The sequence below is a fragment of the Pristiophorus japonicus genome, chromosome 12 (genome assembly GCF_044704955.1).
Source record: "Pristiophorus japonicus isolate sPriJap1 chromosome 12, sPriJap1.hap1, whole genome shotgun sequence".
Lineage (NCBI taxonomy): Eukaryota > Metazoa > Chordata > Chondrichthyes > Pristiophoridae > Pristiophorus > Pristiophorus japonicus.
The window spans coordinates 177801324-177818676 of NC_091988.1; the positions used below are offsets into that span (position 1 = coordinate 177801324).

Here is a 17353-nt window from a genome sequence, read left to right on the forward strand (position 1 = left end):
GCTGATACCATATCGTTTTATGTGCCCTGCACTTCTCCGTTCTGGAGGTTGTTGACTGGTGCACTCCATATTTTCTGATTTTGAGAGTTCGTTTGCATCATCCCATGATGTTTGCGCCCATTAACCACCACCACATTGCCACATTTTTCTTTCTTTCTTTTAACCTAAACTCTCCCAGACAGCAATAACCTATTTCATTTCTGTTTCCCCTCTTCCCTGCCCACTTTCAACCTATGAAAGATGGATCAGTGTATTTTCTAAATGGTGAGAAGCTAGGAAATGGGGAGCTGTGGAGGAGCTGAGCAATTTAAGGGCCTATGTACTTGAATGACTAAAAACTAGTGGACATAAGAACATAAGAAATAGGAGCCAGGAGTAGGCTATTTGGCCCCTCGAGCCTGCTCCGACAGCTAATAAGATCATGGCTGATCTGATGGATTCAGCTCCCCATCCCTGCCTGCTCCCCATAACCCTTTATTCCCTTATCGCTCAAAAATCTGTTTATCTCTGCCTTAAATATATTCAATGACCCAGCCTCCACAGCTCTCTGGGGCAGAGAATTCCATAGATTTACAACCCTCTGAGAAGAAATTCCTCCTCATCTCAGTTTTAAATGGGCGACCCCTTATTCTAAGGCTATGCCCCCTCATTATCCATGTTTCAATAAGATCACCTCATTCTTCTGAACTTCACTGAGTATAGGCCCAACCTATTCAACCTATCTTCAGAAGTCAACCTCCTCATCTCCAGAATCAACCTAGTGAACCTTTTCTGAACAGCCTCCAATTCAAGTGTATCCTTCCTTAAATATGGGAGACTAAAACTGTACACAGTACGCTAGGTGTGGCCTCACCAATACCCTGTACAGTTGTAGCAGGACTTCTCTGCTTTTATACTTTATCCCCCTTACAATAAAGGCCAACATTCAATTTGTCTTCCTGATTACTTGCTGTACCTGCATACTAACTTTTTGTGTTTCATGCACAAGGACCCCCAGGTCCCTCTGTACTTCAACACTTTGAATTTTTTCTCTATTTAAATTATAATTTGCTTTTTTATTTTTTTCTGCCAAAGTGAATAACCTCACATTTTCCCACATTATACTCCATCTGCCACATTTTTGCCCACTCACTTAACCTGTCTATATCCCTTTGCAGATTTTTTGTGTCTTCCTCACAATTTGCATTCCCACCCATCTTTGTATCATCAGCAAACTTGGCTACATTACACTCGGTCCCTTCATCCAAGTCATTAATATAGATTGTAAATCGTTGAGGCCCCAGCACCGATCCCTGCAGCACCCCACTAGTTACTGTTTGCCAACCGGAAAATGACCCGTTTATCCCGACTCTCTGTTTTCTGTTAGTTAGCCAATCCTCTATCCATGCTAATAAATTACCCCCCACTCCATGAACTTTTATCTTATGCAGTAACCTTTTATGTGGTACCTTATCGAATGCCTTCTGGAAATCCAAATACACCACATCCACTGGTTCCCCCTTATCCACCCTGCTCGTTACATGCTCAAAGAACTCCAGTGAATTTGTCAAACACAAGTTCCCTTTCATAAAACTATGCTGACTCTGCTTGATTGAATTATGCTTTTCCAAATGTCCTGCTACTGTTTCCTTAATAATGGACTCCAGCATTTTCCCAACGACAGATATTAGGCTAACTGGTCTATAGTTTCCTGCTTTCTGTCCGTCTCCTTTTTTAAATAGGGGTGTTACATTTGCAGTTTTCCAATCCGCTGGGACCTTCCCAGAACCCAGGGAAGTTTGGTTGATTACAACCAATGCATCCATTTCTTTTAGGACCCTAAGATGCAAGCCATCAGATCCAGGGGACTTGTCCGCCTTTAGTCCCATTATTTTACCGAGTACTACTACTTTAGTGATGGTGATTTTATTTAGTTCCTCCCTCCTTATAGCCCCTATTTTTATCCACTATTGGGATGTTTTTAGTGTCTTCTACCGTGAAGACTGATACAAAATATTTGTTCAATGTCTCTGCCATTTCCCTGTTCCCCATTATTAATTCCCAACTCTCATCCTTTAGGAGACCAACATTTACTTCAGCCACTCTTTTCCTTTTTATGTACCTGTAGAAACTCTTACTATTTGTTTTTATATTTCATGCTAGTTTACTTTCGTAATCTATCTTCCCTCTTTTTGTTATTATTTTAGTCGTTCTTTGCTAGCTTTTAAAAGTTTCTCAATCCTCTGGCCTCCCACTAGTCTTGGCCACATTGTATGTCCTTGTTTTCAATTTGATACCATCCCTTATTTCCTTAGTTAGCCACGGATGGGTTTCCCTTCTCTCCGACTTTCCTTCTCATTGGGATATATTTTTATTGAGTTATAAAATATCTCCTTAAATGTCTGCCACTGCTCATCAGTCATCCCACACTTTAATATATTTTCCCAGTCCACTTTAGTCAACTCTGCCTTTATACCTCTGTCGTCTCCTTTATTTAAACTTAGGACACGTTTGAGATCCAACTTTCTCACCCTCAAACTGAATTTGAAATTCAACCATGTTATGATCATTCATTCCTCGAGGATCCTTTACTAGGAGATTTTTATTAATCCTGTCTCATTACACACTACCAGGTAAAAATAGAATGTTAAATTATGAGAACAGTTTGTATTCCTGCAAATATAGACGGTTAAGGTGTGATCTAATTGAGGTGTTTAAAGGATATGATGGGGTAGATAGAGAAAAACTATTTCATTTGGTGGGGCATAACCTTAAAATTAGACCTACATTGTTCAGCGATGGGGGAAATCAGGACCCACTGCAGGAGGTCGGAGGCTGTAGTCAGGGAGCAGGGAGGAAGTGCTCAGAAAGACCGGGGGGTGGGGTAGGGAGGAGGGTGGGAGCAGGTAAGCTGGATCTAGTGGGTAACTGGAAAGACACTTAGCTGTTGGATCCAACAGTTCTTGCCTCCCTTAGCTGCCGGCTTTCCAAAGGCCAGTCAGGGTTAAAATCAAAATGGAGATTACATTTGAGGCACGCAGCCTTATTATAATATTTAAATGACCAACCCGCCTCCTGTACCGCCTCCATCAAAACTGGAAGGGGGCGGATTTGAGGCGGGTTGGGTTCGGGTTTGAGATTTTTAACATTTTCACATCGCAGCTGAACTAAGCCCATCTGTTTGTAGGGGTTTAATTACCCCCAAATCTCTGCATTTAACCCTTTCAGGTGAATTTGTAGCTAGGCAGGTATTGCTAAATTAGAAATGAAACTGTTGGCTGCTTCCAGAATTACTTTAATTGTCTTTGTTCTGAGAACTTGAATTAAAGCAAATACATGAACACTGTCTAGAGTTGCTGACATATCTCACGAGATTTCAGGCCCATATGACATGTTAAGTGCATGAGAGAGCTTCTCCTACCTTTTTAAAGGATTCAACATATACAAGTTTCCAACTAGGAAAGTAGCTATACTTATTTCCACATGGTGGAATCATGGAAACAAGCTATATCGTCCTTTGATTTGCAAATCAGTCAGGATGCACATAGCTCATCCTCGGGCTAATCCAATTGTACTTCATCTAAGCATTGCTAGGGCTTGGCGGGGTGTGACCTGTGGCTCATCAAGTGGTTCTGTGTTCAAGATGTTCTGTTGTATCTTTGATCTAGCATGATTGACAGCTCTGTGCTCAGAGGTCTTTTAAGGCTGAGACATGTGCTAATGGCTGTTCGTTGCATCTCAATTAAATTTTGATTACATCCAAGGTGATGTCTGAGCTCACTGGGGAAGGCAAGGATATTGCTTTGCAGTTTATTGAACTGTTTAAGAAATACACTCTGAAGAAAATATTTGTAAAATTTAGACTAATCCAAATCTTTGATTTTTTTAAAAAATACAAGTATTTGAACAACAGTGTCAGCTGTAGCTCAGTGGGGGTAGCACAGTCGCCTCTGAGTCAGAAGCTTGTGGGTTTAAGTCCCACTCCAGGGACTTGAGCGCAAAAATCTATGCTGACACTCCAATTCAGTGCTGAGGGAGTGCTGCACTGTCGGAGGTACCGTCTTTCGGATGAGACGTTACACCGAGGCCCCGTCTGCCCCCTCGGGTGGACGGAAAAGATCCAATGGCATTATTTAGAAGAGGAGCAGGGGAGTTATCCCCGGTGTCCTGGCCAATATTTATCCCTCAATCAACGTAACAAAAACAGTTTATCTGATCATTATCACATTGCTGTTTGTGGGAGTTTGCTGTGCACAAATTTGCTGGCACTTTTCCTACATTACACAAGAGTACTTCATTGGCTATAAAACGCTTTGAGATGTCCGGTGGTCATGAAAGGTGCTATATAAATGTAAGTCATTTTAGTTCCTAGCTTCTTGCCATTTAGAAAATGGGCCTTGGCCTGGTTTTATCAATTTCCAACAACTAGTTCCCATTATTTCTAAGAATTGATTCATTAATGCTTTTTTGATGCATGCAAATATCAATATTATGTCTGAGTAAAGATTAAAACTATACATAGATTTCATAAGCATATTGAACTGAGATATAGTTAACTTGGGGCTGAAATTGCCCCCCTCCTTAAGGTCCATGCGGCGGTAAGGTCTTTTCGACTGGGGCAGGTGGATTGGCCGACCCATCCGAAATTGCCCCCGGTTCGGGGCGGTAGATGCGGGTTTTCATCCCGCCTGTGTTCCCGCCCCGTCGGGCACGCGCCGATCCCTTTCCGCCCCGCGGGAGTGGAGCTGCCACCGCTCAGTGCCCTCAGCAGCTTTTCCCGGTGGGAACCTGCTAGTGGCTGGGCGGTGCTTTGCCCTTAGAGGGGTGGACGCACCGCTGTGGTCGCCATCTTATTTTAATTGTCGGCTTACTGAATACGGCTCGACAATGGCGGCCGCAGGTTTGGTCGGGCCACCAACAGGCAGCCTGGCATCCCTCCTTGGGTGCCGGATCGCTGGCCCAGTGGGTGCCACTAAAGTGAAGGGGAGGGATGTTGTGACACGTCAGCCTTCCATCCTGCTCCCGACCCACTTCTGCTCCGCAGCCGCCCGAAACACCGCCCCAACACATTGAAAAAGAAAAAGAGGGCAATTTTGCTCGATTGTCCGTCCCAAGGATTCGGGCGGAGAACTATCACTTAGTTCAAATTATCCACTCTGTTTGGGGTGGAGGGCAATTTAGCCCCCATTAGCTATGCATTCTAGAAACAGAACTTTTTCCTGTACACTGGTTTATTTAACAACAACTCTTAAGTTTATAATCAAATCTGTTTGTTTTCTTAAAGGGTGTGCAGCACACAGTTGGAGGGTATCTTCTTTATACTGCGACAACCTTTAAATATGTGTTTGACTACAAACCCGATGATGTGTATTGGTGTACAGCTGATATAGGTTGGATTACAGGCCACTCGTATCTTGCTTATGGACCACTGGCCAATGGTGCTACCAGTGTTATGGTTAGTATTAGAGTATCGATATTATCTACAGATCAATTGAGCAGAGAAGTTTCTAAGGAAGAATTGCTCATGTATTATACTCATGCTCATGTACCATAGGTAAAGTACTCGAACCAATGGGTAAGATCTGAAAGAAAATGGTGACAACCAATGAACAACAACCACCACTCACCTGACTTTCCCTTACTGCACCGATCGTTGTTGTTTATTTTACATACTAACATGCATTGCCTGAATCTGAGGGAGAGATCTTTAACACTACTATTTTTGATTGCTGTCAAACTGGTCCAGCATCAGAAAATTCAACTTTGTTGCAATCAGGATCAGTGGTGGCAACCCTTTGAATAGAAACCCGTGTTATTAAACAGATAGAAGCAACTGTTGGAGCAAAGATTAAAATTATACATAGATTTCATAAGCATATTGAACTGAGATATAGTTAACTTTGTTTTATCCTTTTCATCTGTAATTTTTCGAAAAATTAATTTCCAGTTTGAAGGTCTGCCGACTTACCCATGCGTTAGTCGATTCTGGGAGATTATTGACAAATACAAAGTGACAACCTTTTACACTGCACCCACGGCTATTCGATTGCTAATGAAATATGGAGAAGAGCCAGTTAAAAGGTGAGATGTTTTGAAAACAATAATTACTGTCTCTAATCAGTTTTAATAGATACTATTTTCTTTAGTTGCTTGTCCATTCCTCTCACCTTTACAGGAACAAGAATGTAAAGGGCTCGGGGGGTGGCGGGGAGAATTGAAATTATCAAATGGTGCAGTCTGAAAATGATGATGTGTGTCGGGTGGAAGTTATCTGTGGATGGCATCAGTCCAGGTTTGAATAATGGAGATGTGATGAATGAAGTTGTCCTTAATTATCTTTGGGGATCAGGGAGTATTTTTACCTCAGGAAATTAAATGGATGGAAAGGATTCTATATGGGCGCTAGAAGGAGCAGGCTTGATCGACAGTGATCTTTCTCATTTCCAGTTTATCAGCTTTTGTATGTTACTGAAACTTGTAACCAGAAATTGAGAAAATCTCTGAATATAGTAAGTGATGGTTTTGAACAATTAACATATACAACACTGGTTAATAGTTCTGACGAAGGGTCATCGACCTGAAACGTTAACTCTGTTTCTCTCCACAGATGCTGCCTTTCCAGCATTTTCTGTTTTTATTTCAGATTCCAGCATCTGCAGTATTTTGCTTTTGTACTGGTTAATAGTTGTTGATATGTCTAAGTTGAGCAGTTATGTAATGTTTAGTGTTTTTAAATCTGTACTGTAGTGAGTCTACTGGTTTATGTGTAGTTGAAGATAATGAAATCCTTTCATTATTGTTTTTAGGTTTATAATCCACACATTCCATCTTTGGTTTGACAATATTATTGGGAGCAAAATATTTGTGAGGGATAATCAGATGTATGCTGCTGGGAATGCATTAAGCTTAGATTTTTGGCTTTACTTTGAAGTTGTGAAGTTTGATTTTTGGATTTTGTCCCATATAGGTTTAGTAGGGAGTCTTTGAAAATCCTTGGTACAGTGGGCGAACCAATAAACCCAGAGGCCTGGCTTTGGTACTATAATGTAGTGGGTAACAGGAGATGTCCAATTATGGATACCTTTTGGCAGACTGAGACTGTAAGTTTTTTTTTAAGCTTTACATGTGCAACTTTAAAATCTCAAAACTGATGCTTTAAGAGAAAGTTTTAAGTAACACATTATTGCGCATTATAAATTCTAATTGAATGATCTGGTAAATGAACCTAATGTTGAATGTTGGCCCTTTGTTTCCATATGCTGTGTTAGCGCGGTCACATTGGACAAAATTGAGGCTTTCAAGTCATGTTTTAAATTTCCTGGTGAATATTGACACTGCCTTTGACCAGCTGCATATTGAATTTCAACATAGTGGTAGAGATTTTTTTTTGTCAGCTTCTAGAAAAAACATTCTGTTTGTTTCAAGCTATTTGCTCACACTTTATCATTTTGCGCCACTATGGAAATTCTGGTAATTTAATTATTTGGATTGAGCTGTATATTCTGATTTGAAACTTTGGATTAAAGGAACATTACATTGGGCCAGCTAAGCTTAGCAATTTAAAAAAAAAAATGTGTGTGTATATATATATAAAAAAACCTGGTATTTCATTCTCAGGATGGCATGTTACTGCTTCCATGGTTTTGACCTTTTAAACAATTTTACTTTATTTTTGTGTTTGTTCTCTTCAGCCTTGATAGTCGGCTGTTTGCCAGCAATATAGATTATATCTTTCTCTGTTGTTTGCAGGGTGGTCACATGATGACTCCTCTGCCAGCTGCCATCCCCCTGAAGCCAGGGTCAGCAGTAAGTAAAATGTTATTTATCAGCCCAGACATAAAACATTTCTTTGTTACATTTGCGTATAATCAATTTGCATTCAGCAATCTTATAATTGCGGCATTTCATATTCTGTTCTTTCCGCACCACTTCACGTTTGAAGCATAAGGCATTGTTGAGACAGTGTTTGTGAACACCAACTTATGACTTCAAGGCTTAATAATGTTTCACCAGCTTTTAACTAAACCTTAATGATTCCAAACTTCTACCAGTCAATGTTTTTTCCATTTTTTTTTTAACGAAGATATCCCTTTGAGCCCTTTTTTCTTTCTTTTCTCCTCCCATTTTCTTCACTTCCATGTCCGGTGATCCTCCAGGTCTCTCTTGAAAGCATTGACTTCTTGTTTAGGGTCTGATGACGAAGGTTGCCTGCCAGTATTTCGCCCAAGTGATGTTTTATTTGTGTGTGAACCTTGAAATAATCTTGGCAGGCCATTCAATGCTGTGGGGCACCACAGCAGGAGTCTGATCCTGTCTTGCCCAACATCGATATGTGCACTTCCAGAACACGCAAACAATTTTCCTTCTCCAGCATGGATATTCAGGACAATGGTGGTACTACTACCATCATCCCAACTTGAGGTTTGGTCCCTGGTGCAAAACCTAAAGTCCCAATTCTTGGCGTATTTTAAATGGCCTATAAATAATTAACTCATGGAGGAGTTCCATTATAACATTTACTATAATTTTAGATCTTATAAGTAAATTGTAAGCTCTAATAATGCAGATAGTCACTTTGTTTTCAGACTTTTCCCTTTTTTGGTGTTGTTCCTGCCATTCTCAATGAAAGTGGAGAAGAACTGGAAGGAGAGGCCGAGGGTTATTTGGTATGAAACACTGAATGTCGTCTTGTATTGTTTTGATACTTAAAATTATTGCATTAGGTATTAGAAACTGCATTGAAATACATTGAAGTTACTTCATAGAGACAAAAGCCTGATCCACTAAGTATGGTGTGTGATGGCTTGCTCAGTTATAACCTGTTGTATTACTTTCAAGTTGATGCACATCGGGGCTCAATAATACAAGCAAAATACTACGGATGCTGAAATCTGAAATAAAAACAGAAAATGCAGGAAATCTCAGCGGGTCAGGTAGCATCTGTGGAGAGAAAAACAGAGTTAACGGATGACCCATCGATCTGAAACGTTAACTCTGTTTTTCTCTCCACAGATGCTGCCTGACCCGCTGAGATTTCTAGCATTTTCTGTTTTAATACAAGTTGGGAGTCAAGTTGGCAGTTGGTTGAAGCCAAGCAAAGTGAGACCACCTCTAATAGGCAATGTCACATCACTTTTGTTTCACACTAGGTGTAGTTTAACTCCCCCCTCAGTGTGAATGGATGGTCATTGGATTGGCTTAGTACTTTTTGAACTACATTTGTCATATTAGAATAGTCCTCGTGCACTCTGCCCTCTTTTTCCTAATATTAAAGATTGGCTTGTCAGCAGAAGACCTGCATGCTTGCATCCATGTGCTCAGATTCTTTGTTGTTGGGCAGAATATGATGCATAACCAGCAGTATAACTCAGATCTGTCAGCAGCACATTACATTCTGTAGGTATGAAACCTGTAATGTAATGATGCTGTTTTGCAATGTCTATGTGCAGTGTTAGCTTGCAGTTTTATAAGACCAATTATATTTGTTCCAAAAATGTACTGCGGCACTTTAAAAATGGTATTAAAAAGTACAATACAAATCGCATAAATTGCAGTGCAGCAGAGACCTCAAATTAATTTATTAAAAAAAAATTGTTCTGGACCAGTATTTATTGCCCATCCCTAACTGCCCTTGAGAAGGTGGTGGTGAACCAAAACCCTGAACAGTCTTTGTGGTGAAGGTACGCCCACACTGCTGTTAGGGAGGGAATTCCAGAATTTTGACCCAGCGAGGATGAAGGAACAGCGATATAGTTGGCGAGGCAGGAGTTCGGGGCGTTGGTGAGGCCTATAAAGGCCCAGCGGCAGAGGAGAGGCAGGAGTTCGGGGCGTTGGTGAGGCCTATAAAGGCCCAGCGGCAGAGGAGAGGCGGGAGTTCGGGGCGTTGGTGAGGCCAATAATGGCCCAGCGGCAGAGGAGAGGCGGGAGTTCGGGGCGTTGGTGAGGCCTATAAAGGCCCAGTGGCAGAGGAGAGGAGGCAGCAATTGGAGAGGCCTGTAAAGGCCTACTGGTGCAGCTGCAGCGGGGAGAGAAGGCAGAAAAAAAGTAGAAAGAAATCGAAAGGTGACGTCACAGCCAAGAAGGTAAGTGATTGGCTGGTGATTGGTAAGTAACTTTTCTTTTTTCTTTTCTTTATCAGTAAGTAACCTTAAATTAAGTTTTATCTAAGGGTTAAGTCATGGCAGGACAGCTCGGACACGTGTTATGCTCCTCCTGTACTATGTGGGAAGTCAGGGACGCCTCTGGTGTCCCTGACGACTACGTGTGCGGGAAGTGTAACTGCCTCCAGCTCCTGATGGACCGCATTGCGGCACTGGAGCTGCGGGTGGATGAACTCTGGAGCACCCACGATGCTGAGAATGACATGAATAGCACGTTTAGCAAGTTGGCCTTACCGCAGGTAAAGGATACACAGCCAGATAGTAAATGGGTGACCAACAGGAAGAGCAGTGCAAGGAAGGTAATGCAGGGGTCCCCTGCGGTCATCCCCCTGCAAAACAGATACACCACTTTGGGTACTGTTGAGGGGGATGACTCATCAGGGGGGAGCAGCAGCAGCCAAGTTCATGGCACTGTGGGTGGCTCTGCTGCACAGGAGGGTGGGAGAGCGATAGTGATAGGGGATTCGATTGTAAGGGGAATAGATAGGCATTTCTGCGGCCGCAACCGAGACTCCAGGATGGTATGCTGCCTCCCTGGTGCAAGGGTCAGGGATGTCTCGAGCGGGTGCAGGACATTCTGAAAAGGGAGGGTGAACAGCCAGTTGTCGTGGTGCATATAGGTACCAACGATATAGGTAAAAAACGGGATGAGGTCCTACAAGACGAATTTAGGGAGCTAGGAGCTAAATTTAAAAAGTAGGACCTCAAAAGTAGTAATCTCAGGATTGCTACCAGTGCCACGTGCTAGTCAGAGTAGGAATCTCAGGATAGCTCAGATGAATAAGTGGCTTGAGGAATGGTGCAGAAGGGAGGGATTCAAATTCCTGGGACATTGGAACCGGTTCTGGGGGAGATGGGACCAGTACAAACCAGACGGTCTGCACCTGGGCAGCACCGGGACCAATGTCCTAGGGGGGAGTGTTTGCTAGTGCTGTTGGGGAGGGGTTAAACTAACATGGCAGGGGCATGGGAACCTATGCAGGGAGACAGAGGGAAATAAAATGGAGGCAGAAGCAAAAGATAGAAAGGAGAATAGTAAAAGTAGAGGGCAGAGAAACCCAAGGCAAAAAACAAAAAGGGCCACATTACAGCAAAATTCTAAACGGGCAAAGTGTGTTTAAAAAGCCTGAAGGGCTTCAATGTGCCTCACTGCGAGGAGTATTCGGAATAAGGTGGACGAATTAACTGCGCAGATAGCCATTAACAGATACGATGTCATTGGTATCACGGAGACATGGCTCCAGGGTGATTCAACATTTAGGAAGGATAGGCAGAGAGGAAAAGGAGGTGGGGTGGCGTTGCTGGTTAAAGAGGAAATTAATGCAATAGTAAGGAGGGACATTAGCCTGGATGATGTGGAATCTGTATGGGTGGAGCTGCGGAATACCAAAGGGCAGAAAATGCTAGTGGGAGTTGTGTACAGACCACCAAACAGTAGTAGTGAGGTTGGGGACAGCATCAAACAAGAAATAAAGGGATGCGTGCAATAAAGGTACAGCAGTTATCATGGGCGAATTTAATCGACATATTGATTGGGCTAACCAAACTGATAGCACTGCGGTGGAGGAGGATTTCCTGGAGTGTATTGGGGATGGTTTTCCAGACCAATATGTCGAGGAACCAACTAGAGAGCAGGCCATTCTAGACTGGGTGATGTGTAATGAGAAGGGACTAATTAGCAATCTTGTGCGAAGCACTTTGGGGAAGAGTGACCATAATATGGTAGAATTCTTTATTAAGATTAAGAGTCTGAGAGGAAGCTTGCAGGGAACATAAAAACTGACTGCAAAAGCTTCTATAAATATAAACCAGGGAAGTTAAGGATAGTATTAAAACCAAGGAAGAGACATATAAATTGGCTAGAAAAAGCAATAAACCTGAAGATTGGGAGAAATTTAGAATTAAACAGAGGAGGACTAAGGGTTTAATTAAGAGGGGGAAAATAGAGTATGAGAGGAAGCTTGCAGGGAACATAAAAACTGACTGCAAAAGCTTCTATAAATATGTGAAGACAAAAAGATTAGTGAAGACAAACGTAGGTTCCTTGCAGTCTGATTCAGATGAATTTATAATGGGGAACAAAGAAATGGCAGACCAATTGAACAAATACTTCGGATCTGTCTTCACGAAGGAAGACACAAATAATCTTCCGAATGTACTAGGGGACAGTGGGTCTCGTGAGAAGGAGGAACTGAAGGATATTCTTATTAGGCGGGAAATTGTGTTAGAGAAATTGATGGGATTGAAGGCCGATAAATCCCTGGGGCCTGATAGTCTGCATTCCAGAGTACTTAAGGAAGTGGCCCTAGAAATAGTGGATGCATTGGTGATCATTTTCCAACAGTCTATCGACTCTGGATCAGTCCCTATGGACTGGAGGGTAGTTAATGTAACACCACTTTTTAAAAAAGGAGGGAGAGAGAAAACGGGTAATTATAGACCAGTTAGCCTGACATCAGTAGTGGGGAAAGTGTTGGAATCAATCATTAAGGATGAAAAAGCAGCGCATTTGGAAAGCAGTGAAGATCGGTCCAAGTCAGCATGGATTTATGAAAGCGAAATCATGCTTGACAAATCTTCTGGAATTTTTTGAGGATGTAACTAAGATTGGACAAGGGAGAACCAGTGGATGTGGTGTATTTGGATTTTCAAAAGGCTTTTGACAAGGTCCCGCACAAGAGATTGTTGTGCAAAATCAAAGCGCATGGTGTTGGGGGTAATGTACTGACGTGGATAGAGGACTGGTTGGCAGACAGGAAGCAGAGTCAGGATAAACGGGTCCTTTTCAGAATGGCAGACAGTGGAGTGCCGCAGGGCTCAGTGCTGGGACCCCAGCTCTTTACAATATACATTAACGATTTAGATGAAGGAATTTAGTGTAATATCTCCAAGTTTGCAGATGACACTAAACTGGGTGGCGGTGTGAGCTGTGAGGAGGACGCTAAGAGGCTGCAGGGTGACTTGGACAGGTTAGGTGAGTGGGCAAATGTATGGCAGATGCAGTATAATGTGGATAAATGTGAGGTTATCCACTTTGGGGGCAAAAACATGAAGGCAGAATATTATCTGAATGGCAGCAGATTAGGAAAAAGGGAGGTGCAACAAGACCTGGGTGTCATGGTTCATTATTCATTGAAAGTTGGCATGTAGGTACAGCAGGCGGTGAAGAAGGCAAATGATATGTTGGCCTTCATAGCTAGGGGATTTGAGTATAGGAGCAGGGAGGTCTTACTGCAGTTGTACAGGGCCTTAGTGAGGCCTCACCTGGAATATTGTGTTCAGTTTTGGTCGTCTAATCTGAGGAAGGATGTTCTTGCTATTGAGAGAGTGCAGCGAAGGTTCACCAGACTGATTCCCGGGATGGCAGGACTCACTGGATCGACTGGGCCTTTATTCACTGGAGTTTAGAAGGATGAGAGGGGATCTCATAGAAACGTATAAGATTCTGACGGGTTAGATGCGGGAAGAATGTTCCCGATGTTGGGGAAGTCCAGAACCAGGGGATATAGTCTTCGGATAAGGGGTATGCTATTTAGGACTGAGATGAGGAGAAACTTCTTCACTCAGAGTTGTTAACCCATGGAATTCCCTGCCGCAGAGAGTTGTTGATGCCAGTTCATTGGATATATTCAAGAGGGAGTTAGATATGGCCCTTACGGCTAAAGAGATCAAGGGGTATGGAGAGAAAGCAGGAAAGGGGTACTGAGGGAATGATCAGCCCTGATCTTATTGAATGGCGGTGCAGGCTTGAAGGGCCAAATGGCCTACTCCTGCACCTATTTTCTATGTTTCTATATTTCCAAGTCAGAATGGTGTGTAATTTGGAGGGGAACTTGCAGGTGATAGTTCTCCCATGCGCCTGCTGCCCTTGTACTTCTAGGTGGTAGAGCTCGCAGATTTGGGAGGTGCTGCTAAAGAAGCCATGGTGAGTTGCTGAAGTGCAACTTATAGATGGTGTACACTGCAGCCACAGTGCGCCGGTGGTGGAGGGAGTGAATGTTGAAGGTGGTGGATGAGGTGCCAATCAAGGTGGGCTGCTTTGTCCTGGATGGTGTCGAGCTTCTTGAGTGTTGTTGGAGCTGCACTCATCCAGGCAAGTGGATGAGTGTTGTTGGAGCTGCACTCATCCAGGCAAGTGGAGAGTGTTCCATCACACTCCTGACGTGTGCCTTGTAGCTGGTGAAAAGGCTTTGGGGAGTTGAGAGATGAGACACTCGCCGCAGAATACCCAGCCTCTGATCGCTCTTGTTGTTTAAGTTAGTCAAAAGGAGAATTGATTTTAGAAGAATCCTTCTCTTTATTTAACTTTTGAGTTCCCCATGGGCCTGGTGTGTAATACTAAGTTAGTCTTGGCTTCATGTTAGTACTCTTGCCTCTGAGTCAGAAGGTCGTAGGTTCAATCCCCACTCCAGAGACTTGGAAACGCAATCTCGGCTGACACTTCAGTGCAGTATTGAGGGAGTGCTGCACAATTGGAGGTGCCGTCTTTCGGATGAAATGTTCAACCTCTCAAGTGGACACAAGAGATCCTATGGCACTATTTGAAGAAGAGTGGGGAAGTTTTCATAGTATCCTGGTCAACATTTTAGCTCTCAACCAACATCCCGAAAACAGATTATCTGGTCATTTATCTAATTTCTGTGTGTAATTTTGCTGCCATGTCTCCCTACATTCATCATCATGGGCGGTCCCTTGGACGAGGATGACTTGTTTCTACATGAGTTCACAGATGTTTCAATGAAGGGCCCAATGTTCCAGTCCTGAACTCCAATTGAGGGGGTGGAAGATGCCTGTGCGTGGATTTTTTTTAACGTGTGGTGACCGCTGCACATCAGCCACTACCTCGACTTGACAGAGCTAGGCCTTTATGCAGTGGCAAGGATTAACCAGGACGACTGGAGACCTGCTCTCCTGCATGGACCTAGTGTGCGCACATATCACAGTGTGGACTGGTCCGTGCTGCTTCTGGGCCCCGTACCCTCATTCGTCGCACCTCCGCCACGATCTCTCGCCGCACCTCCGCCACAAACATTCGCCGCACCTCCGCCACGATCTCTCACTGCTCCTCTGCCACAAAAACACTCGCCGCACCTCTGCCACGATCTCTCACTGCACTTCCACACCAATCGTTCGCCGAACCTCCGTCACAATCACCCACCAAATCTCAGCTACGATCCCTCATCGCTCCTCTGCCCTGATCACTCATCGCAAGTCTGCCACGACCTTCCCACTCCTCTGCTGTACCAAGGCCCAGCCGATGCCTCTGCCCACGCTCCAAACAGCGACCTAGGTCCTGATGACGTCACCCAGTCGCCCACCTCGAAGCCGTCGCACATTTGTGCCAGCTCGCACTGGAAGCTGCAGTGGCATGCTCCAGCTCTTTATCCTCCCGGCCTGCGGTGGTGGTCTCTCACAGGTCGGAGTGGCCCACGATGTCCTACATTACAACAGTAACTACACCTTCAAGTTTCATTGCTTGTGAAACACTTAGAAACACTTGCGAAAGGTGCGATATAAATCCAAGTTTATCCTATTTTTCTTCATAAAGCCGTATAGAAGGTTTCAAGTTGAATTCTTGGTCTGTTTTTAACTTATCTGAACCAGAGCAAACGTTACAGTGCTGCAATTGGTCGCAGCTTCCCTGAGCCAGAAGGGAGAAAGATCTGGTCACTACTGCTATTGAGTGACGCCTCAGGAGAGTGTGTTTTCCTGAGGTTTTAAAAAAAAAAAATGTTGCCTTTCAGCTGCTTGGGCGAGGTATAATATAGAATGAATGGTTTGTGACATACTAATGATGGGTGCCAACTATTAGCAGACAATGTGAATATTATCTATATGCACAAATTGCTGCCTTCACTGTCCAAAGATTTTAAGGGGAGAAATTCGGCAGATTAGTGACTGCCGTTAGCGCGTCGGGGGGTGGGGAGCGGGAGCGCTAATTTGCCGCAAACCATTTCTCGCCAAGTGCAGCGCTACCGGCTCCTACAAAATTGCGCGGGAGTTAGCAGAGGCCTAGAGCCCGGGCCACTGCGCCTCCACCGATGACACGCGACGGAAATTGACCAGTGCCCCGTGAGGCTTCTGTGGGTGATGTCAGCGCTAGCCTCGCGGGTCATGAACTGGGCTGCACTCCGCTTGCGGGGTGAAATTTAAAGGGAAGATGCGCGCCGCCATTTTGATCTTTCTGCCGACTTACGGCCGAGCCTCAGTGCAGCTTTCCGTGGGGTCTGTGCCGCGATGGTGCAGCCTGGCATTCCGCTTCGGTGCCGGGCTGCGGCCATGGCACCCCGCATCCCTGGTGGCCTAGCGGAGGCCCCTCAAAACCTCTGCAGAAATCGCAGCGGCCCTCCCCTTTAACGGAAGGGAAGGACCCTGTGATTGCGTCAGCGCTACGCGGAGAGATTGTGTAGCATTCTGAGTTGCGCGCGCTTAGCGCCCCCAAGAGAAAATGGAGTGCCCCACATTGCGCTCCGCTTCCTTTCGGGGGCGGGAACCCAAATTTTGCTTCCGAGGCAGGCGCAGAATGTCCCACTTCGTGAAGGATACCGCCCCAAACAGGACGATACGCAATTTTGGCCCCTTATTTTTAAAATGTATCTGTTGGGTGACTAGCTCTGCACAGGGAAGTATGATGACACATGCACAAAGTACTTGGTAGCAGAGTTGGTTTTCCTCAGTGTCAGCATCAAACACTCTCAGCTAAAGTCTAGTTGGATGCAGAGCAAAAACAAGGAACTTGCCTGGCTGACCCAGAACTAATTTGCATAGTTCAAGGTTCAGTGACAGCTCCAGTTGTGAAATCAACTTCATGCTCTTCTGTTTTAGTAAAGCATTTATTGTTATGCAGTTGTGATTGATGTTATAATGATGATGAGAAGCTTTTTAACTGGTCTCGGGCTGCTAAATGTACCGACTGTATACAAGTTTTGATATTGTTTGAAGGAAGGTACTGCATTTGACTCTTTAAATATTCAAGGGCTAAAATTATTTCAATTTGGATTTCAAATAATTGTGGCAGTCTTCCAAAAAAAGTCTGTCATTGGTGCTTTGAATGTGTCCAGTCAGTGTCGAAGCTTTGCTTCCCATTACTTCCATTAGGGGGCATTCATGTCACGTATGCATTTAAGAACATTTGTTCACCAGCAAATTCCCTTCATTTTTTTTCTTGCTTTCCTTGATCCATAATCCAGCACTCAATTCAAAATTAATGAATC

General features: G+C 43.9%; 1 protein-coding gene across 6 annotated transcripts in view; it reads left to right on the forward strand.

Annotated features, from left to right (window-relative positions):
• acss2 (acyl-CoA synthetase short chain family member 2) overlaps window positions 1-17353 on the forward strand; it is a 115639-nt gene that overhangs the window by 88969 nt on the left and 9317 nt on the right. For all 6 annotated transcript variants that reach the window (XM_070896212.1, XM_070896211.1, XM_070896207.1 and 3 more), the window contains 5 exons: window positions 5264-5434; window positions 5927-6060; window positions 6947-7079; window positions 7729-7785; window positions 8565-8645. In XM_070896212.1, coding sequence (XP_070752313.1) covers window positions 5264-5434; window positions 5927-6060; window positions 6947-7079; window positions 7729-7785; window positions 8565-8645 — 576 coding nt within the window. The remainder of the gene's footprint in view (window positions 1-5263; window positions 5435-5926; window positions 6061-6946; window positions 7080-7728; window positions 7786-8564; window positions 8646-17353) is intronic.